Raw genomic sequence first — 23949 nt, forward strand, 5'->3', positions numbered from 1 at the left:
TAAGAACATAGTTTTGCAGTGACTGTTTATTATTCAATGCATTCTATTTTTAAAAAAGACATAAATGCCTAACAAAACTTTAGACCAACAAATGTGGAGCAATAAATGTTGACCATAAAAGGTGAAGATAACGAAGAACAGTGATCAATCTCATAACTTCTGTAAGGGTAATAAAAATAATCATTAACAGACCAGGGACTATTCATATATTGTCACTAGATCGCAATTAGCCATCAGTAAGTTTATTGTAGTAATCGGTAGCTATCAACAAACAGTATTTAACCATTCTTTATGCATCAATCCTGCTGTGGATTTCCGTCCTGTGAGACTCTGCCAGAGACATATCATCTAGGGTATAACGGACACGTAATTGGTCACATATTTGCTTCAACAACTCCAGAGATTGCTTTTGAAGTGATGTCGTCTGTGCTAGTCTATCAAATAAAACCAATAATAAATTATAAAAGTATTCTTGTATAGTTTTTCATAACCTTAGCTTACCATATTTCATCGCCTCGATTTAAATGTACCTTACGGTATTTGAGACCGAGTCAACTGTGTGGAATCGCATTTTGATCCAAATTCATGATCACATACTATTTTTGTCTGATTTAAACGTATATTTCTGTATATTGTATACGATATAACTCTATCTGATTGTACCTTCATAAGGTATAACTATCTTACAGTATTTTGATAAGATGAAAAGGTGAAGATAACGACAGTGATCAGCATCATAACTCTTATAAGAAATACAAAATTACGAATTGGACAGACAAGTTCTCCTGGACATACGAGAGATGGGATCAAGTGCCTTAGGAGAAGTAAGCATCCTCACTCGGTCACATACGCCGTGAGCGTTATATCTTCACCAGGTTAACGGAGTAATCCGTAGTCAAAATCAGTGTGCAAAGAACGGCTTAAGAATTGGTATTAAACACGTCAGACAGCATTTGAACCAATGACAGGTTGCATTGGCATACCAAATCGTTCAACTACATCTTACTGGACTATATCGTTTAATCACATCTAATCTTATTTACATAAAAAATAACTATATCTTACTGTAATTTGGTCTTGCGCATATCCTCCTGTAACTTTTTGACGTTTTCTGTTACGTAGTCTGGCTTCTCCTCGCTTATAAAGGCTTGGGTGTTTCTCCGTTTACCAAATAAATATTTATAGAACTGAAAATTAACGTACAATATATCAAGACATACACTGCCAAAATCAGACCTACAAGTGTACAAATATCATGTTTGTTTCCCCCTTCCAACCCATTAATCGGGTTTAGAAAATCATTTTGTTTGTGCAATGTACAAAAAATGGCAAATGTTACGAAGGTTATGATGAAGTGTATGGTTAACTTGTGCAAGAAAATATGCGGATGGAAAAATGAAATCAAAAACATTTCACCTAAACCTAACAATGAAATACCGTTCTGGTGTGTGTCATTGATTTTAGAAACAAGTTTGGTGAAAAAGTTTAATTTAGAAATATGTAGAGGTAGGTATATTGAATTATTTAGAATAAAGTAATAATAAACGATCACAAACCTTAATTGATGATACCAATCATAGGTAACACTAAATCCAGACGTATATTAATAGGCAAGCTTACCCTCTAACGTACAGTATCAAATATCCCCACTGAAAGGAATTAAACATCTGGAACGATGAGGACAAGAAAAAGAAGTATATGGCTAACTTACCCTGTTCAATTTTGAATGCATGTTCTTATTTGGCATAACGGTGTGGCTTCTTTTATAAAATCTCTTCTGAAGAGATCTGGGGAAGGTTGTCTCTGTGTTGCTCAAGAAGTCTATCTGAAAAAAAAAGTGGAAATGAAAGATTTTCTAGAGAATAAATCGAACGATTCTACTCGCAATGGTGATCTCAAAGTTTCGTCTCTTGTTTATTCAAGTTGTAGATTTATCGCAGAGACAATAACCTGGATGGATAGTCTGGTCATATAGGCCTTCTTTTTAACAGCTTCCGTGTCACCAACAGCAACCCCAATCTTGATTTTAAAAAGGAAAAATAACATGTTCTCTTTTCACTAAAACTTTAATCTCAAAGCTAATGATTCTAAAGGTGATATTCCATTTATTAAATTGAAGAACTGGTAAATTACAGAATGTAATAAACATGAAAATCATAATCAACAGAGAAAAGTTTTGTTCAAAAGAAATGAAGACTTACCATCAAGTTCATGAGAGAAATCGGCATAATCAAAGCGAAGAGTAAAAATAAAATGAGATTGTCGTAGTAGAACGCTGCATTGCTACCACTCATAAAGTTATCTAGGAAGTTAAGCTCCCCGAGTGTCATAGAAAGTAGAGTCAATGGGTAGACATCGCCTAACTGAAAACCCACCTGAAACAAGAGCATTTATGGTGAGTGACTCTGAACACATTCTATTGGCGATATAATCAGATTATCTGTACACCTATATAGGTGATTCATGTTTACTCACAGTTTGTGACATGGTAATATTAAATGCTTGGGAAAAAGCAATTAGAAAGACGACCAGTACCAGAGACATCTGAAAGAAACATAACAGAGGGACGTATCATCAATTTGTTAATTGAAATACATGTATATTGCCAATAGTTTCTGTTTTGCTTGTTGTTTTATGTCCTATTCGATAATACGTCACCAGCTTTCGGTATTGTCGTCGTGTATCGTGACTTATTTAGAACTTGGCTTCAATTCAATGAGATTGAATGCAAATGATCCTAAATTGTACCTTGGATAAAGACTTGAACACTTGCTCCAACATGACAAAGTATATTCCAACCACATCGAGTCTACAACGATATGAATAACTCAATATTATCTTAACCACACAAACTGTATTAGTCTGGTGTTAAAAAGAAAATTTTTCAAAATGAAGACACATATAGTTGAAGAACAGGAATAAAGACATATTCTAGAAGAAAAGAAAATAAGACAACCTTGGCCAAGGAAACATTTTTGTGGAATAAAGTAAAACGGATACAGCTCAGAAAGCAGAGTTAGGAAAGAAGTAAATTTGAGAGGAAGTGTAAAAGCAAGAGGGGTTTTCATGGAAGAAACTCCTATAAAGGTGAAGATAACGAACAGTGATCAATCTCATAACTCCTATAAAGGTGAAGATAACGAACAGTGATCAATCTCATAACTACTATAAAGGTGAAGATAACGAACAGTGATCAATCTCATAACTCCTATAAAGGTGAAGATAACGAACAGTGATCAATCTCATAAATCCTATAAAGGTGAAGATAACGAACAGTGATCAATCTCATAAATCCTATAAAGGTGAAGATAACGAACATAGATCAATCTCATAACTCCTATAAAGGTGAAGATAACGAACAGTGATCAATCTCATAACTCCTATAAAGGTGAAGATCACGAACAGTGATCAATCTCAACTACTATAAAGGTGAAGATAACGAACAGTGATCAATCTCATAACTACTATAAAGGTGAAGATCACGAACAGTGATCAATCTCAACTACTATAAAGGTGAAGATAACGAACAGTGATCAATCTCATAATACTATAAAGGTGAAGATCACGAACAGTGATCAATCTCAACTACTATAAAGGTAAAGATCACGAACAGTGATCAATCTCATAACTACTATAAAGGTGAAAATCACGAACAGTGATCAATTTCATAACTACTATAAAGGTAAAGATAACGAACAGTGATCAATCTCATAACTCCTATAAAGGTGAAGATAACGAACAGTGATCAATCTCATAACTCCTATAGAGGTGAAGATAACGAACAGTGATCAATCTCATAACTACTATAAAGGTGAAGATAACGAACAGTGATCAATCTCATAACTATTAAATATAAGCAATACAAAATAGAGAGTTGGGCAAACACAGACCCCTGGATAAATCGGAGGTGGGATCAAGTGTCTAGGAGGAGTAGGCATCCCCTGTCGACCGATCACACCCGCCGTGAGCCCTATATCTTGATCAGGTAAACGAGGCATACATTATTGAAGAAAGTCATTTGAAAAATGTTTTCTTGAAAGATGATAATACAAATGGGATTGGTTACAGAAAAGATGAGGAAAGAGTAGATAAAGAATGTTTCGAAGAAGATGAACAAGTGAATATAACAAACTGATCAATGATAAGGTGAAGATAATGAACAGTGATCAATCTCATAACTCCTATCGATAAGGATCCCTGGATATACCAGGTGTGGGATCAGGTGTCTAGGAGGAGTAGGCATCCCCTGTTTACCGCTCAAATCCGCCAAAGCCCTATATCTTGATCAGGTAAACATTAATCCATAGTCGGAAGCAGTATGTAGAGAACTGCTTAACAGTCGGCCAGCTTTCGACCCAGTGATAGCTTGTATTTACAATTTAGATCATCATAATGAACATAGAATTTGCTGGCTTTAAATGAGGCAATTGAAACACAGTAACACCAAGTTATTTGTCAGCCTCCCTTGATTTAAAAGTTGATCATACGCAGAACATGCTCTCATGTATCGTCAGTAGAAAGACATGAATACCATATGTATATTGATATTGGTTGTATATTGTTTAACGTCCCCCTCGAGAATTTTTCATTGATATGGAGACGTCACCATTGCTGGTGAAGTGCTGTAAATCTTTATGGCCTATGTTCGGCGCTTAGAGCCTTTGAGCAGGGAGGGATCTTTATCGTACCACATCTGCTGCGACACTGGACAGTGGTTTATGCTTGTATCATCAGGAGGACCACCCATTTAGTCACATCTTACGACATGCAAGGGAGAGGACCTAACTTAACCCAGGTCCCCACGGGAGGTGATAATGGAATATTGCTACATAAATGTTGATGATGAACAAGCTGCAGATGTATCCTTAGAACAATTAAATGGATGCCATACTGTATTCACGAACGCAGCATGAAGATTATTTTTCTTTAAAGAAAGTCATGTGAAGATGCACTTGCAAAAGGAAAATTATAAACGAGTTTGTTAATTGAAAATGAAAAAGAAATATATATAATGTGAAGGAAATTCAGACATTGGAATATTAATATGCAGGATTTATTAAGTTAAGCGTTCATGAAATAAATAAATCTTGATAATGTGAAAAATTAGGATATTCTTGAATAAAAGTGAAAAGAATTTCTTGGGTTTACAAAGGAAACAGAAATAGTGGATAGCATGGATATTTGAATCACCAAAATATATATCTATTTATACCTATGCATACCAAATACAGGAGAGCATACTACTGCAAGCTTCTTATTCACTTGCAAGAAATGTTCAGAAGATTCGAGAGAAACGTCGCTAATATTTCACGACGCAAACTAGTTCTTTTGTCTCGTGTATATCTTTCAAGATTATCTTGGTCGCAAAAATTAGTCGCCATGTACCAGTTCATCAATGGTAAACTGCGAAATAAAGTCGTCGCATATAAAAATTGGATGCAGTATTCCGTATCTAAATACATTTGATCGAAGATTAGAAAAATGAAATTGAAGAACTGTATGAATTAGAAATACATGCAGACTTTGTCAGAGAAAGTAATAACCACTGAAAATGAAGACGAACATTTCAAAAGATAGAATGAGGACAATCTTTGTCAAACTTTCCCCACCCACCCACCTACCCTCAAACACGAACACACACTCACACATACACATCTCACACCCCCATGAACTCACGAAGATTGTACAGTGAGGAGGAACTCTGTTAGATATGGGCATACCCCCTGAGGATGGAGATGAGACAGATCCAGGCTGATAATGTGGCTATCCACGCAGCCCTCCATTGATGCTCACACGGGATGTAGTTAAAAGGGTTCAAGGCCATCGATGTTCCCACTAGCATCGCTAAGGCAACGTAGTTAAAAGGCAAGAGGAAGTACCGCCATCTCTGGAGAACAAAAGACAAAGTCAGTGAACATCTCTTTGTGGAAAGCACAAGCTGCGGAAAATGTGACATATCGTTATTTAGAAATTATTGGCTGTTTTACTTGCAGGCCTTTACGTCACGTGACAGGCTGCTTGTGCAGAGCCAAGTTCATGATGAAAAGATGAAGATAACGATGAGTGATCAATCTCATAATTCCTATAAAGAATACTAAATTAGGAAATTAAGAGTAGGCAAACACGGACGGCTGGACATACCAGAGGTGGGATCAGGTGCCTAGGAGGAGTAAGCATCTCCAATTTACTAGTTACATTCGGCGTGAGCTTTATATCTAGATCAGATAAACAGAATAATCTGCAGTGAAAATCAATGTGTAAAGAACAGTCTTATTACTAACCAGCGATAAAACGGTTTATTATACCAACACTTTTCGAAGAAACAAATTCTTGCTGTGGCCTTCAACTCGATATTTAGATACGTCGACGACCTTTTATCTATCATCAATAATCATTCTCATTCATATGTCGATTCCATATATCCATGTGAACCCGAAATAAAAGGCACCACAGAATCCTCTTTATCACGCCTCAGACAAAATTGTTGAAATCTAATTGGTCAGATCTTGGTCACATGACGCCGTGAAAAAACCCAGTATCATGCAAGAATAATCCGTATTGAGCGAGTAATTTATTGTCGGGTTCGACTTGCAGCCGTGACAAAATCGGTGAAGCGATAAGTTGTATCATATAGACCCCCACATTAAAAGTTAGAGGTCTTTGATGTGATAAATTCGTTACACAGTTAGTTAGCGACCTGATACGGAAATATACATGGTGTGAAAAGAAAACCCGTATCGGGCGAAGTGAAGCATAAAGTTTTCTTTTCAAACCATGCATTTTTCCGTATCAGGTCACTAACTAAATGTGTAACTAATAACATCATCTTCCTACTTAAGATATGTTATTGAGCATAGATGTTAAGGACAAAATAACAACTCACCTTTATGACAAAGGGGATTTCAGCTTCTCCATCGTTATCTTCCCATATTTATGTAGCAATATTACATTACCTGCTTAAGCTGTTTTTGTCGCTCAACTGATTCGATAAGCAAGAGCTTGTGCTGCGTATGATCAGTTTTTAATTCGAGGCAGGCTACTGTCAAACAATTTGATGTTTCAGGGGTTTCAACAGTCTCATTCAAAGTCAGCATTTCGCAAATTCTATGATCGTTATAACGATCTAGCTTGCCATTACAACTTGTCATTGGGTCAAAAGCTGTCTGACGTGTTTCATACCAATTGTTGGACCGTTCTTTGCACACTAATGTTGACTACAGATTACTCTGTTTACCTGATCAACAAAAAAGGATCACGGCGGGTGTGTCTGGTCGACATGGGATGCTTAACCCGCGTATGCAACTATCCCACCTCTGGTATATCCAGGGGTCCGTGTTTGGCCAAATTTTAATTTTATATTCCTCATAGGAACTATGAGATTGATAACTATTCGTTATCTTCGCCTTTTGGGGTATATTGTTGTTACCCTGGTCCGTCTGTCAGTCTGTCACACTTCCGTCTTCCTTAAACTCCTCTTTTATCTTAATCTTCTTTCTTATAATCAAATCCCTATTTTTAGACTCATCTAGGTCGTATCTAAGTTATATTGGCTCTGCTCTAACATGTCACATGGATTTTAAAATATTTATTCAAAATACCGGCAGTTTGATAAATTTTCACGAACGATGCATCATTCTATATTGGTGTAAGATGAAAATGTTTTGAGGAAGCGTTCAAAACAACCGACATCTCGTCTGATTGTAAATAGACTAGAAAACAGAAAAAAAGCATTGTGTTTATGACTCTACTTCCCCACACTCGGTATTTTGTAGATAGTAAAACATATGACATCTGCGATACATACCCTTGTGTAAAGACTGATGAGTTCTCTGATATAAACCATGACCATCACAGCAAACATGAAGGCTGCAAGGACCGTAAGACCAGTACTTTCTACTCTGATATTCGAAATCTGGCCATTCTGGAAAAGTTTGATATATTAATACTATTTTTGAATATAGTGAACGAATTAAAGATTGAAAATGTAGCAGATTGTTAATAAAATTAATCCTAAAAATTATACCTTGAGAAAATTGCTTGTATTTTTGTTTATCATTGTTCAAGTGTATCACTGTTTTGTATATTATTTTACATGTGTTTAACTGTGTTGTTTAGTATTGTTTAAATGTACATGACCAAGATATAGGGATCACGGCGGGTGTGACCGGTCAACAGGGGATGCTCATTCCTCCTATGCACCTGATCCCAACTCTGGTATATTCAGGGGTCCGTGTTTGCCCAGCTCTCTATTTTATATTGCTTAAGGGAGTTGTGATGTTGATCACTGATCGTTATGTTCGCCATTTATTTGTGTGTCACCATTTATCCTCGATAATGTATACTGTTAGTTTGTTAATCATACCCTATGTGTATCGTTGTTTTGTTTTCATTGTTTATGTCATTTCGTAGCCCTAGGATTAGGTTTGTCTGTATAGCTTATGTTTACTACGATGTACACTGTTTTGTTTTCATCATTGTTTATGTGTATCACGGATTTGTCTATCATTGATAATTTGAAAACAAAGTAATGTTAGGGCTTTGTTTCATAAATCTGGAGTCCCTATATATCGCAGATTTCCATACCGAGGTTTGACTATCGTAATTGTTTGCTATGACGCACCTGAACAAAATAATTGACCACCGCCTGATTTTGTAGCAGGGTAGAGTTCAGAGTAATTGGACACTGACGGACGCTGTCTAGGAGATTTGTGGAGATCTTTGGCATCAAGATATAGTAGATATTGATAATCCCGAGATACAGTAGAAACAGAAGGACGTTCAGGTAATACACAGGCCGACCAAATGTTTTCCTGTACAAAATTAAATGCACTATGTCAAGCGTTTCATTGAGAGAGAGAGAGAGAGAGAGAGAGAGAGAGAGAGAGAGAGAGCTTTTAAATGACGTTCATACTGTAAAATATTATGCGTTACCTAATAAAATGATTTTTTATGAGAAGAATAACAGTTGTAAAATTTAATTTAGAGTTGATTTATTGGCAATTATAATTTACAATCAATTCAAAATATTACACAACTCTCTCTCTCTCTCTCTCTCTCTCTCTCTCTCTCTCTCTCTCTCTCTCACGAGCGAACGAACTCTAACTCGAAGCAAATTAAATATATATGCACATACATATATATAATGTAAAACTTATACGGTACCAATTTTGATGCAACAGATGCGCATTTCGACAAATAATGTTTCTTCAGTGATGCTCAACCAAAATGTTTGAAATCCGAAATAACAATGGAGTTTTAGAGCTATTATAGGGAAAAACAGTGTGCCAAATAAGTGTAGTCAAATTCCTCTAAGGATAAGAGCTATGCGTGAGGGAGATAATCCTTAATTTTGAAAAGAATTTCTAAATTTTATAACAGCAATCAAATATACATCCGTATTTTCAAGCTAGTAACGAAGTACTTAGCTACTGGGCTGTAGAGACCTTCGGGGACTAACAGTCCACCAGCAGAGGCCTCGATAAGTGATTTTACAGGATACGAATATAGAGGTAGTTTCAAGAAGTCAATGCAAATATAAAACTGAATAGGTCACCACAAAAGAAAGAAACCGTTTCCAAGAGGATCATCATGAATGTTTGAAGTTTCTCCGTATTACATTTAGAGACAATAATCATGATGATCTCTCATTCCAAGGTAGAGCATTCCAAAAGTGTACACTTGTTGAAAAGAATATTTACATGTGTTTGTGGTGTGTTTTGGTATATTATTTGATTGATTGATTGATTGATTGATTGATTGTATCTTGCTTAACGACTCACTCGAGAATTTTTCACTCATCTGGAGACATCACCAAGACCGGTGGAGGGCTTCAAATTTAGGCCTATGTTCGGAGCTTACGGCCATTGAGCAGTGAGGGTTCTTTAGCGTGCCACACCTACTGTGACACGGGACATCTGTTTTTCAGGTCATCTTCGAAGACAGGTGATATTCACACCTGTTGCCAAGAGTTTGGCAATGGAACTATCACTACCTGTTTTAACGACTTATGTCTGTCGCGGCTGGGATTTGAACCCCGGCCTTCCGCATGCGAGGGCGAACGCTCTAACCTCTCGGCCACCGTGGCGGTATATCTAAATCATAATTCAAACCCGTCCTTAGAGTGTAAATTACAGAACTATGAAAGATTGTAGGGCTATTCAGGACGCACTCTATAATACATTTCCATTGGTGTGTTCCCATAAGTATACATTTTGTTTTATTTATATTCAAACATTTTGGCTTCGTAAACAATTCTCAGTTTCACACAAATAAGAATTGATTACCATTTAAGCAGTAAGCATTGCTGAACGAGTGGATGTGTAAGTAACTCCTCCCGGTTGTACTTCACCATGGTCTGTAATGTAAAACAATCAGGTTTCATCTTACGTACGACTTTAATTCTATATCTTATGTATCACTTTGTTGAAGACCACCTTCAATTCTCAGTAGTTCTCAATAAAAATAATTATTAGTATCATCATCATCATAAAACCATTCATAGAGCGCCTAATGAAGAGGTGAAGATAACTAACATTAATTAATCTCATAACTCCTATAATGAATAACAAATTAAAAGTTAGACAAACACGGAACCCTGAACACACAATAGGTGGGATCAGGTGCCTAGGAGGAGTAAGCCTCCCCTGCCAACCGCTCACATCCGCCATGATCTTGACCAGGTAAATGGAGTAATAATAGATGGAGTAATCCGTTGTAAAATACCTGTGTAAAGAACGGCCTAACTATTGGTATGAAACAAGTCAGACAGCATTTAATCCAATGACAGACTGTATTGGCAAACTAGATCGTTACAACGACCAAAGAATTTGCGAAATGCTGACTTTTGAACATCATTTCAAAATAACTACATTTAAAGGTACTTACTTGTAACGCAATACAGCTTCAATAAACACATATTTCTCATCTAGTCACACGATACTCTGTTTTATGAAAGCACTATGCATAATTCAGACTCTTAAAAGGATATCCAAAGAGTGTAGACGATTCTTACTTGAATTTCAATTTCGTATTTGAGAGAAATTGTGAAATTTACTTCATATGCAAAATATCTTCGGTTCTTTGACATAAGGTCTTCTGGACCAGGGTCGATAAAACGGAAGTCGAATTTCTGGGTAAAGTCCACACTGTCTGGGATATCCCCTAGTGTCTGCATGGAGTTTTCCATAACTATCTGTGAGAAAACAGAAACAAGAACGATAACTGTGCAACTCGTCCAATAACGTTGTAGTGTCTGTAATCGACTGACTGATTTTCTTACCAGAAATGCCTCCGGACACTTTCGAATCATAGAATCTACGGGAATTTTACCATTAGCATCTCGAGAACCAATAATATCCGTCCATCTGTAACAATATTCAGAATTAAATTTAATGGCAGAATGTTGTTGACAATTGCTGATAAAATCCCGCAGAAAAAGCAAACACTAACCCTTTTGAATGCATGAATGTTACAGCTACGTCTGAATGTCTATTTTTTATGGCTAAATCCAGAGGAGATTGTCCACGGCTATTTCTAGCAATTGCGTCAGCTTTTCTGTCCAATAGGAACTTAACACAATCCACGTGACCTTTATTGGACGCAGTATGCAATGGTGTATTCTAGCAATAAGAGAACGTTTGTACTCATTGTTAATACTGAAGTTATATCCTCATATGATAATCAAAGTCATTAGTATAAGAGGTCATTTCACCTTATCTTTATCAGTGGCGTTAATCTCAGAGTAATGTACTAAAAGAATTTTCATCATCTTTAAGTGACCCTCTCTGGCCGCGACAGCCAATGCTGTACACATATTCTCATCCCTGAAAGTTCAAAGGTCACTCTATTACTTCATACACAAATAATTTGTTGTTTTTACATTTTAAGTGTAAATTTCCACAAGACGATTAGCCTTAAAATCATTATAATCACATTTTGTTTCCAGCAGGTATATATGAACGTAAAATATTTTACCTGTGTGTGATGTCAGCGCCTAGTGACAAAAGCAGTTTGACCGTATTGTATTGACCTTCTTTGACGGCCAGCGATAGCGGCGTCTGTCCGTCTGAATCACCATCATTCAGTTCCGAGTTACTCGAGTGATACAGAACCTCTACTGCAGCCTCATTGTCGTGTCTGATGGAATAATCATTTGTACACATTACACAGCTGATCGTGTAGCGGAATTTTGTCATGAAACTCGAGGACATACCAAGAAGGCTTACTCAGCTGCTATGTGAATAGGAGTCCTTCCGTCCCTGTCACGAACATCCAACTTGCAGTTATGCTGCATCAGGGTTTGTAAAATCTATGAATGCAATGTCATTGTTGGAAAGAAAGAATGAGAAAAAGGATATTTACACCATAAGAATTCAGATGTTATGGTTTATACTGACTGTTATTTTGTATTTACAAATCATCTAACAGTTACCGCTGTGTTTCCAAGTTTCGCCGCATAATAGAGAATGAGAAAAAGGATATTTTCACCATAGGAATTTAGATCTTAATGGTCTATACTGACTGATTTTGGTATCTAGAAATCATTTAGCAGATACCGCTATGTTTCCAAGTTTTGCTGCATAATGCGTGATCGTCTGCTCCGCAAAATCCAAGGACTCCAACATAACACTGTCGCATTTCTGTGGGAATAATGAATGCAATGAGAAATTTTCTACTTTTTGTAGCTGAACATCCACATCTGTCATCGGTTTGGAATTCTTACCTTCAATAGGTAAAAGAGAACCTGTAAATGGCCGTTTTGCACGGTCCAGTGGAGTGCGTTTTTCATCAGATTGTCCACTGCTGCGATTTGAGCACCATTGGTCAACAGGAATTCCACCGTTTCTAGATGACCTTTCCAACAGGCCAGGATTAGAGGTGTCATCATTTCCTTTGTTTTCTTGTTGATGTCTCCGCCCTACAGGGATTATGCAATGTGAGTTTTCGCTGACTTTCCATGTGCACTTGTATTTCCATGATGTAGCAGTAAGAATACATACTTACATTCTTCATAAATGCACTGACTACTTCATGGCGGTTGTATAGACATGCTCTATAAACAAAGATACTCTGATCATTAACAAGGAATTACAAATTTAATGATCATTCGATAATTTATTATCTTTACTTCGTCGTACCTGAATTTATCACTCTCTGTTTCCATGATGATAATGATTGTGATTTCATGAGAGAGTTTGATACCTGTGTAAAGGAGTAAAGGAATCCTTGTCCCGGGTATCAACGGCAGCCCCACTGGACAAGAATATCTCTGTTATATCAAGGTCACCACAGATCGCCGCCCTGTGAAGAGGTGTATGTCCTGATTCCTAATAAGTTAAACCTACATTTATCTATATTTTCTGCAAATTTATCTCTTAGCATCATTATATAATCGAGGTAAGCTACTGACAAACAAGTTGATGGTACAGGGGTTTCAACAGTCTCGATTGAAGTCAGCATTTCGCAAATTCTATGGTCGTTATAACGATCTAGTTTGTCAGTACAACCTCGCATTGGGTCAAATGCTGTCTGACGTGTTTCATACCGATTGTTTAGCCGTTCTTGGCACACTGATTTTGACTGCGGATAACTCCGTTTACCTGATCAGGATATAGGGCTCACGGCGGGTGTGACCGGTCAACAGGGGATGCTTACTCCTCCTAGGCACCTGATCCCACCTCTGGTGTGTCCAGGGGTCCGTGTTTGCCCAACTATCTATTTTGTATTGCTTATAGGAGTTGTGAGATTGATCACTGTTCGTTATCTTCACCTTGCATTCAACTTAAGCCTTCTGACTTGTTCTGCTTTTACATTGAATCATGCTTACATTTTTGGGGTTGATCTCACCGCCATGCTTGATAATTTTCTTAACAGACTGAAAATAAAAACGATTAATCATTAATGCACACTCTTCCATACTCAAATGAGATGAAGCTGAATCTTAGAATTAACCAAGGTGTAAAACCGTCCCTCCCTTAACTGTTATGATACAATGAAAAGCTAACATTACAAGCACTCTTATCAGGGTGTTTCTTTTAATCCTATCTTTCTTATTCCAAATGAAATTAAATATTATTTTATTTATTTCTTTGATAAATTCATCACCAGGAGTTGGTAATAAAGTTACTGCATATACTAATTTTGATATTGCCAAAGAGTTTATTATGCAGCATTTTCCAAATATTGTAAGTTTTCTGGTTCTCCATGAATCTAATAATTTTTCTATATCTCTTCGATTCCGTATCCAGTTTTTTTTCAAAACACTCTTCTTTACTATGACCAATGTGGATACCTAATGCTTTAATTGAATTTTCATTTACTGTCAGATTAAGAATGTTTTTTTTTTTGTTTTTTGTTCCTTTAAGCTTTCCTAATAATAAACATTCTGTTTTATCTTTATTTAGTTTTAATCCTGAATGTTTACAGAAAATATCAATTGTGTTTAACGCTATTTGTAATGATTTTTCATTCTTAATAGGAATCGTACAGTCGTCAGCATGCTGAACTATTTTTATTTCTTGTTTCATATCTTTGATCTTAAACCCATTTATATTTTTATTTGATCTAATATTACAGGCAAGGACTTCTGCTACAAAAATAAAAAGCAGGACAGACAATGGACAACCTTGTATGATTCCTCTATTCATTTTACACGTTTTAGAAATTCATCCATTATTTTTCACTCTAAAAATAGGGTCTTTGAACATTATTTTTATCCATTGCATGAAACTTGCACCAAAATTAAACTTCTCCAGTGTTTTAAACAAAACATTCCACTCCACCGAGTCAAAAGCTTTCTCAAAATCACAGAATAACAAAATTTGTGGGTCATTTGAGTTTTTACAATATTCATATATATCAAGGATAGTCCTTGCACTAAATCCAATAAATCTGCCTTTAATATAAGCAGTTTTGTCTTCATTGATTAGATTATCAACTACTTTTTGTAGCCTTCTAGCTAACACGAATGCTAAAATTTTGTAATCTGAATTTGTTAAGCTAATCGGTCGATAATTTTTTATCTTATCTCTTTCTCCCTTTTTATGCAGTAATGATGAAAGTGAGAGCCTTTGTGTAAAGGGCATATTACCAGTTTCAAAAGTGTATTCAAGAGTTGTATAACAAATGTCTTTAATTTCATTCCAAAAGGTTTTATAGAATTCATTAGGAATTCCATCCACCCCGGGTGATTTATTATCTTTAAGATTCATTACCGCTTCTTTACATTCTTGAAGAGTAAACATTTCATCGCAAAAAAATCTTCCGTTTTCATCTAATTTTTGTTCAATATTTACTTCATTTAAATAATTTTGTATTTCATTATCATCAATGTGCTTTGATTCATATAGTTTGTCATAAAATGAACATATTTCATTCAAAATATCATTATCATTATAAACACTTTTTGTTTGTTCTGTTACCTTTCTAATCACATTGTCTGATTGATGGTAATTTTCTAATCTGAGAAAATAGGACGTACTTCTTTCTCCCTCTTCTATCCATTTTACTCTAGATCTGATCTGTGCCCCCCCCCCCCCTTGATTTTTTGTCATACAGATAAGTTAGTTCATTTTCAAGGGTCCCTTTTTCTTTCATATTAATTTCATTTGCAGGTTTATCTTCTATATCCTGTATTTGTTTTTCTAGATCCATGACAGACTTTTTGTAACTTTTTGACAGTGATTTTGAATATGAAATACTTAAGTTACGAATTTCTTGTTTAAGTTGTTCCCAAAGATCATGTACATTTATAGTATTCAAATTTGCTAGTTTAACATTATATTTATGAATTAAATCATTAATAATCATTTTATATTTCTTATCGTTCAAAAGACTCGTATTAAGTTTCCAATAACCTTGACCTCTTTCATTTTCATTTACAGTAACAGAGAGTTTAATAACTTTGTGGTCACTTAACCTGATTCCATCAGAATGAGTTCCTGGAATAAGAAAGATAGGATTAAAAGAAACACCCTGATAGGAGATAAACTAAAAGGAGGAATACACATAGTTGACTTAAAATCCAAAATCAAAGCGCTTAAAGCATCATGGATCCCAAAAATAATATCGTGTAACCATAAATTAAAAGACTTTTTCCAGAGTTTCTGTCAAAGGAATCAATATGATATTTACTATCTATTAAAGACAAACGACTCATTTTTGAGTGAAAGTGGAATGTTACATAAATACATACCCTATTTTTATAGAGAAATTATTACATATTTCAATGAAGCTAAGGGCAAATCAACAACATTACAAACTTCCCAAAATATTTGGAAAAGTAAAAGATTTACTTATAACAATGAGACACTTTGTTTTACAAATTGGATGAAAAGTGGTGTTTTAAAAGTAGATGATCTGTTTAATGAAATTGGATTCAAGGATATTACTGATTTTTCAAATCTTACAAACAAACATAACTGGTTGTGTGAATATAAAATACTAAGAAATGTTTTTAATAAAATAAGTCATAAGACAAAATACCATATAGAAAAAGAAAACGTGTTTTTATTTAAAAATGGAAAAATTGAATCTATTATTGGCAAATCTTGTAAATTCTTTTACGACATTTTTGTTGATGATAAGTTTCAAAGATCATATATGGAAAGTATGTGGGAAAAGACTTTTATGTTGGAAAAGTCAGACTGGACTAATATCTATAGAAATAATGTATGTAAAGTTGTTGATAAAAATGTTGCTGAATTTAACTACAAACTTTCGCACAATATTTTATGCAACAATTATCTACTTAGCAAATGGAAAAAAGATGTTCATAGAAGCTGTACATTTTGTGCTGATGTCATTGAAAACAATGCACATTTAATTTTGAATGTCAAAATGTAAGACAGATATGGAATACTGTTGAAATGGTGCTTGAAATTGACATTCCATGGAAACATATTGTTCTCGGCTTTTTTCATTTAACTTTGTGATTTCATATATTGCTTTCAGAATTTACAAAAGTAAAATGATGTTAAGACTTGAAAACAAAACTGAAAGTGTGAATAATCTGTTGATACAGGTTAAATTAGACTGTTATAGAACATACTTAACATTAAGAAAATCAAAGTACGATTTCCTAGATCACAAATTATTTGAGAGACTTTCTTTGTTACTTTAATGCTTTATATTATAGCACATGTATTGCAATAATCTGTATGCACTATGTATTTGATATTCAGTTTCCAACAATAACACTCCACCAGTACTTGAGGGTGACCTGTTCCTCAGTACTTGTTGTTAGGGGAGTGGTGAACTGTTTGTGATTGTGTCTCCCCTGCAACAATATGGATCAATCATTACTTTATATGTATTAAGTGTAGATTAGTTTTTGCATACTGATATACTTTTGACACCTAAATATACTTTGCTTTTTGTTTTAATTGAAAAATATTTCCATCTAGCATGTAAATCTTTAAGTGTAAAAGAAAAACAATCTTATCAACTATACTGTTTGATATCATGTAGATATATTTCTTAAATATGCATACATGTATAGTTAACACATATATGTACAGTGTATATATATATATATATATATATATATATATATATATACATACATATATATCCAATCCTGGCACCCTAGGTGAGGATTATTCGGGGGTCTCTGCGGAGACATTACCCCAAAATATCAAATGCATGTTAGCTAGAAATAAAAGATATTGAAAGGAAAAAAAAACATTACAAGCACTGACCAATCTCAGAAATCCTTTAAAGAATACAAAACTAAGAGGAGGACAATCACAAAGCCCTGAACATGTCAGACGGGATCAGGTACCTTGGAGGGATAGACATCCTCTGTTGGCTGATCATACCCCCTTGAACTCTATATTTTGAACAGGAAAACGAAGTAATTCGTAATCAAAACTTAAATACCTGGAATTTCCATGGATTCGTGTTTACTCTTAACAATGCAATAGAAACGCAACACACACGTAACGCAAGATGATTTAATAACTTAATGGACATATGAAAATAATAATTAATTAACTTGTCTAATTCTCTTGTCTATTCAGATAACAACAGACAAGATATTTCGGTATTGTTATTCAGGTTGTTTTTTTTCGGTTTTATTACCTTCAGACACTGGTTGTCCACCGCCATGTGTAGAGCTGTGTTTCCCCACATGTCCTTCTGATTGACCATCACCAGACTGTTGGGTCCCCCATGCTGTCTAAACACTGTCAACCATAACAAACACAAATTGGTCATTGATAAAACTTAATAAAACTCTTCCATGAAAAAGTAGAAATAATGCGGTACTCAGAAACTCATGAAAAATAGAAATAAGATTCATGTATGATGTTTAGTTGGAAATGATAAATATTGTAGAATCATTGGTTTTCATGGATTTCCCAGGTGATTTCAAATCGCATCGGAACTAAACATTTCTTACAATGTTTCAACGTACAAAAATCATATCCACGAAATAACATTCCAACGAAATTGGAAAATATTGACAATTCACCAATATTGGTCCCAACAATTCAAATGATTTTATAGCATATTACCAAGCAGTACGACTCGATTAAGATGGTGCAACTTCAGAGAAACAATATGCACATGTATTAGCTAATCTAAAACATGCTTTCACAAAACCAAGTTCGGTGCTACTACCTGTTTTCCAAATCATGTTCATAACGTCTGTCAGTTCCACCGCAGATGCGAACATGTAAGATGTAGTTCCATTTATCTCTGTTTTCATGACATCAGCCCCGCTCTTCATCTAGGAGCAAACCAAGCCTTCAATATTCTAACACACAGTATTCTCATGTATTGAAGACTAATACATTGGAATGAGAAATATTCTTTGTAACAGGACATCGTATGGCCCTTACCAACAGTGTAGCTATGTCCTCGTGCTTCTGGAGGATGGATTCGTGAAGAGGGGTTAATCTATATTCGTCTGTAGCGTCCATGTCAGAGTTTCCAGCATTCAACAAAAGCTATGACAATGTATGTAAAATTCTGATGAACATGTCTATCATTACTATGCTACGGTGCGATGTTTTAAAGAACATATCTCATGTTTTCAAACTATACAAAATTACATGCATTTTGTCTTCCTTATGCGTATAGTAATTAATTCTAATAGTTTGTTTGCCGAAACATTGCGATAATTAACCACAATATAGACTTAAATCTAAGCCCCGATTTCAAAACGTCTAGTTAATTAGTTATGTAGTCACGTGGTACAGTGACGTCACATGCGCCCTTCTTTGATCAACTGATTGTGAAAGTAGTGCAAGATAATGATTAAAAACTCAGCTTTTAGGGGCCTAATTTATTCACCATGGGCAATATTTAAATCGATATTGACAAATTTCCCCCAACGGCTTAAATGTTTTCGCCACCAGTACATACAAATAGCGATGTAAATACCCAAATATAGCGAGGAAAGCGAGTATGAAATCAGCATATATTGCGAGTAAATAATGTTTAGATGTCTACACACTATTTTGTAATGTTATTCCTTTATAAATCTGTAATTGCCATGGCGCTGTTTTTCTAAAATAAACAGTGCAACTATTATTTATTTTTGGATTAGGCAAATTATAGTACGTCACGTTATTGACAACTAGGCCCTAGTTATAGGCCTAGCTAATGTCACAGTGCATTTCGGAGACCAAAACAAAAACAAAACAAAAAAACCCACACACAAGTCAGTAAAATAATCAAATTTAAAGTGGAAGTCACAATATCTTATTCTAAGAAAGCAATCTTATTATTTTTTAATTGTGATCTGCACGTCGTTAGGAAGTGGCCCTCGGTCGGATCACGTCGTTATACTTACGCACTCAAGATGTTACGAGTTCAATGAGAAATAATTTGATAGTTCTATTTAAAGTTAGGAAATACAATATTCTATTATTCATAATCAAAAGTTCAATTATTTTGTATCTTTAATTTTTTTGTAAATTTACCAGTTGGTAGAAACTGAAAGCAAAAGTTATACTACAGTATGTTGTTACAAGGTGAAGGTCAGTTGACGCGAGTATGTATTGAATTTGAAGACCAGAACAGTATATGCTGTAGGCATAGCAATGCTTAGTTTCGTTTTGTATATCCATTTTCTCTTAGTTTATCTGGATCTCTGTCCAATTGGTTTTTGAAAAGGTGACTGGGTGAGTTTGTTTTAAGGTAAACTTCTTGCTCCAACAAAAAATTATCTCCTTGTTTTTTCTCATAATTGAAAAATACTCAGTCTAAATCCTTTCTACCGACAACTAGTTCACCCTTACTCGGTACAAAACACCTTAATGCAATGTTGTTTACAAGCCGTTAACGTGATAATAGGGTTTGTGTCGATTAAATCTCATCTCTTTATGAAATGGCTAATAGATGTTTCTAACCCGAGGGTGCATATGACTTCACACGTAATGGCGCGTGAAATAGAGAAAGTAAATATGCATATCGCAAGAATTGAATTTCATCGCTTTCAAACTCGAAAACTAATCAAAATATTTCATTAAAAACACATTTAAAGTAGTTCATGCATGAAAAGAATTGATTTTGCTGGAAAAAATGAAAACGTTTAGAAACATGCGTTGTGTCCTTTTGTCTATTGTCTTTATCTCATTTGTTTTGATTGTAGATTACCTCCACCATCTGAACTCGACCTCTTCTCGCAGCATGATGTAATGGTGTCTTTTCCTGGTTGTCACGTATCATGACGTCACATCCTGATTCTATCAGCAGATGACCGATATCCACAGAGTTGTACTTGGAAGCTTCGTGAAGAGGAGAGATTCCATCATTCTGATTTTTCTCATTAAGACCTGGGAATATATTACGAAAACTTTGGTGAAGATTGAAAATAACTGACAAGAAAACAAAAATCGACAACATCATTACTTTATAACACTCAAAGTCTTATGCATAGTCGTCGAGATGAGAATGAAACATAATCAGTCATTCTGTGATACTCGTAATTCCACACTTTCATAACTGATAGCATGACGTATTTCCCATAGTATATAGTACCCGTTACGACGACATTTATCAGGAGTTAGAGATATTTTAAAATATATTCATAATCTAAAATTAAGACTAGATTTTACTCACTGACGTCATGTGATATCAACACGCGTGCTGACTGAATGAGGTTGTACTTGGCAGCTATGAGGAGGAGTGTGTTTCCATGGAAATCCCTTTCTCCCTTCAGTTCCGGGTGTTCTGTCAATAGCCAATCCAGTTCTTTGGTACTGCCATCTCGTACCGCCTATCGCAAAAGAATCAGGGGTTGAGTGATGAGGTAAACATCCAGATCCCTCAACTGGACATCCCAAACCACTGGACATCCCAAACCACTGAATATACCAAACCACTCGACATCCCAAATCACTTAATATCCCAAACCACTCGACATTCCAAACCACTGGACATCCCAAAGCACTGGACATCCCAAATCACTGAACTTTCAAACCACTGAATCTACCAAACCACTCGACATCCCAAATCACTGAATACCCCAAACCACTCGACATTCCAAATCACTGGACATCCCAAAGCACTGGACATCCCAAATCACTGAACATTTCAAACCACGTGATAAGAGAAATCGCGAAATCAAATCCTACTGTAAAAGTGACATAATGCTAGCTTTTATATCATACTAATTCACGAATATTAAAGGGAAAGGCAACCCATTTTTTTTTTTTTACTTAATAGATGATAGGATTAATTATATATTAAAAATTTGTCATACTATTCAGTTGATATACGGACTAGATAAGCTTCAGTACTAATTTGAAAACGTTAAAAATTTAAATTCCCGCCATCTCTAGAGACTGCCATGGTGCGGAACTCTTTTGTATTCAAGACCACATAAATCAATGATTTTGACGTCACACCGTCTGTTCTGGTTTTGATGAGATTCTAAGATGTGCATATGATGTGGTAGATTTTACGAATAAACAGGTTGATGCCTTCCTGTCAAGCTGTTAATTGCACTAATGCGAAAGGAAAATGTGAAAAAAGGGTTTTTTTCCCCGAAATTCCTGACCCAGCCAATTCATTTGAAAAAAAATAGAGACTATATAAACTGTGGATCCATCATTTGCGTAACGACAAGTTAAGGTTCGAGACATTTGTATGGAATAGGAGTAAGGTTGTATGTGAAGATCATTTTGAAGATTCGATTGAACGTCTTTTCTCAATTCCTTCTTGCGAGAGAACGGACTCAAATATATACGGCTCCAAACTTAACTGTTAAAGACTTGTCGTGTTTACAGTCTGCTGATGAAATAAACCGTATTCGGCGATGTGACGTCATAAATTAAGCTTAATGGCCGCTCTCTTAGCGGTGGATAATTTAAAATATATGATAGATTGATATTGATTTAATAGTTAAGCAAGGTGAAGATAACGAACAGTGATCGATTTCATAACTCCTATAAGCAATACAAAATAGATAGTTGGGCAAACACGGACCCCTGGACACACCAGCGGTGGGATCAGACAAACAGGCACCCCTGGACACACCAGAGGTGGGATCAGACAAACACGGACCCTTGGATACACCAAGAGGTGGGATCAGACAAACACGGACCCCTGGACACACCAGAGGTGGGATTGATTGAATATTGTTTTACGTCCCTCTCGAGAATATTTCACTCATATGGAGACGTCACCACTGCCGGTGAAGGGCTGCAAAAATTAGGCTTATGTTCGGCGCTTATGCCATTGAACAGAGAGGAGTCTTTATCATGCCACACCTGCTGCGACACGGCACCTCGGTTTTTGCGGTCTTATCCGAAGGACCGCCCCATTCAGTCGCCTCTTACGACAAGCAAGGGGGTACTGAGGATCTATTCTAACCCGGATGAGAGGTGGGATCAGACAAACACGGACCCGTGGACACACCAGAGGTGGGATCAGGTGTTTAGAATTTTTGTTGTTAATGACTGTCATCTACGATACCAGTAAGTAAAACTTTATTCATAAATGCAACAATGTGATTCGGGTTGCCTTTCCCTTTAAAGGAAGTCAAATGATTTCGTTCGAAAACGTGATAATAACCTAAAACAAAATTTGAAGAGTATATGTTAAAATAGCTTTAATTATACACGTCTCCGTACGTGTGTATTTATGCTGTCTGTGTGTCTGTTCATGTGTACTGTATCTACGTGTGAAATACACATGTACTTATGTACTATACATAGCTGTGTGTCTGTGCGTGCGTCTTTACCTGCCAAACTGATTTGTCCGTCAGCGCCTTTTCTGTCTCGCTCTCCCCTCTTTTATATGCGGGGTAAATAGTTGACGCCCCCACTACGTGACGTAGTTTGCCTTTGGAGGGAGAACCCATGATTGTCAGAAGATCGTCTGTCCTAACGTTACCATTAGATCTGAAACAGGTCCTTCGCCTGTTATACAGAAAGATAGATAGCTGTGATGTTTTATCAATGCAAGGTGAAGATAACGAACAGTGATCAATCTCATAACTCCTATAACGGTTTGACGTCATGTAGAGAGTGACCTTGTTACACAGAGAGATGGAGAGCTGTAATGTTTTATCAATGTAGATAATGTCCTTGTTTTATACAGAGAGATAGATAGATGTGATGTTTTATCAATGTAGTGAATGTCCTTGTTATACAGAGAGAGAGAGATAACTGATGTTTTATCAATGTAGAGAATGTCCTTGTTTATACAGAGAGATAGATAGCTGTGATGTTTTATCAATGTAGTGAATGTCCTTGTTATACAGAGAGAGAGAGAGATAACTGATGTTTTATCAATGTAGAGAATGTCCTTGTTATACAGAGAGAGAGAGATAACTGATGTTTTATCAATGTAGAGAATGTCCTTGTTTTATACAGAGAGATAGATAGCTGTGATGTTTTATCATGTAGTGGATGTCCTTGTTATACACACAGAGAGAGAGAGAGAGAGAGAGAGAGAGAGAGAGAGAGAGAGAGAGATAGCTGTGATGTTTTATCAATG

At 35.8% G+C, this 23949-nt stretch overlaps 1 protein-coding gene across 1 annotated transcript; it reads right to left on the reverse strand.

Moving 5' to 3' along the window:
• Positions 1-289: 289 nt before the first annotated feature.
• LOC125669014 (transient receptor potential cation channel subfamily A member 1-like) lies at positions 290-23311 on the reverse strand. Its single transcript, XM_048903460.1, has 28 exons — positions 23192-23311; positions 21067-21223; positions 20602-20780; positions 18840-18947; positions 18619-18727; positions 18079-18182; positions 13826-13873; positions 13201-13325; positions 13003-13051; positions 12722-12916; positions 12555-12638; positions 12225-12307; positions 11974-12135; positions 11711-11822; positions 11449-11618; positions 11279-11363; positions 11054-11191; positions 10284-10354; positions 8621-8810; positions 7805-7921; positions 5721-5887; positions 2749-2809; positions 2476-2544; positions 2202-2375; positions 1951-2019; positions 1712-1825; positions 1066-1187; positions 290-434 (listed from the first exon to the last, which is right to left on the reverse strand). The coding sequence occupies exons 1-28, from the start codon at positions 23309-23311 to the stop codon at positions 290-292; spliced, it is 3327 nt and encodes a 1108-aa protein (XP_048759417.1).
• Between the last annotated feature and the right edge of the window lie 638 nt (positions 23312-23949).

Source organism: Ostrea edulis, chromosome 4, assembly GCF_947568905.1.
Source record: "Ostrea edulis chromosome 4, xbOstEdul1.1, whole genome shotgun sequence".
Classification (NCBI taxonomy): domain Eukaryota; kingdom Metazoa; phylum Mollusca; class Bivalvia; order Ostreida; family Ostreidae; genus Ostrea; species Ostrea edulis.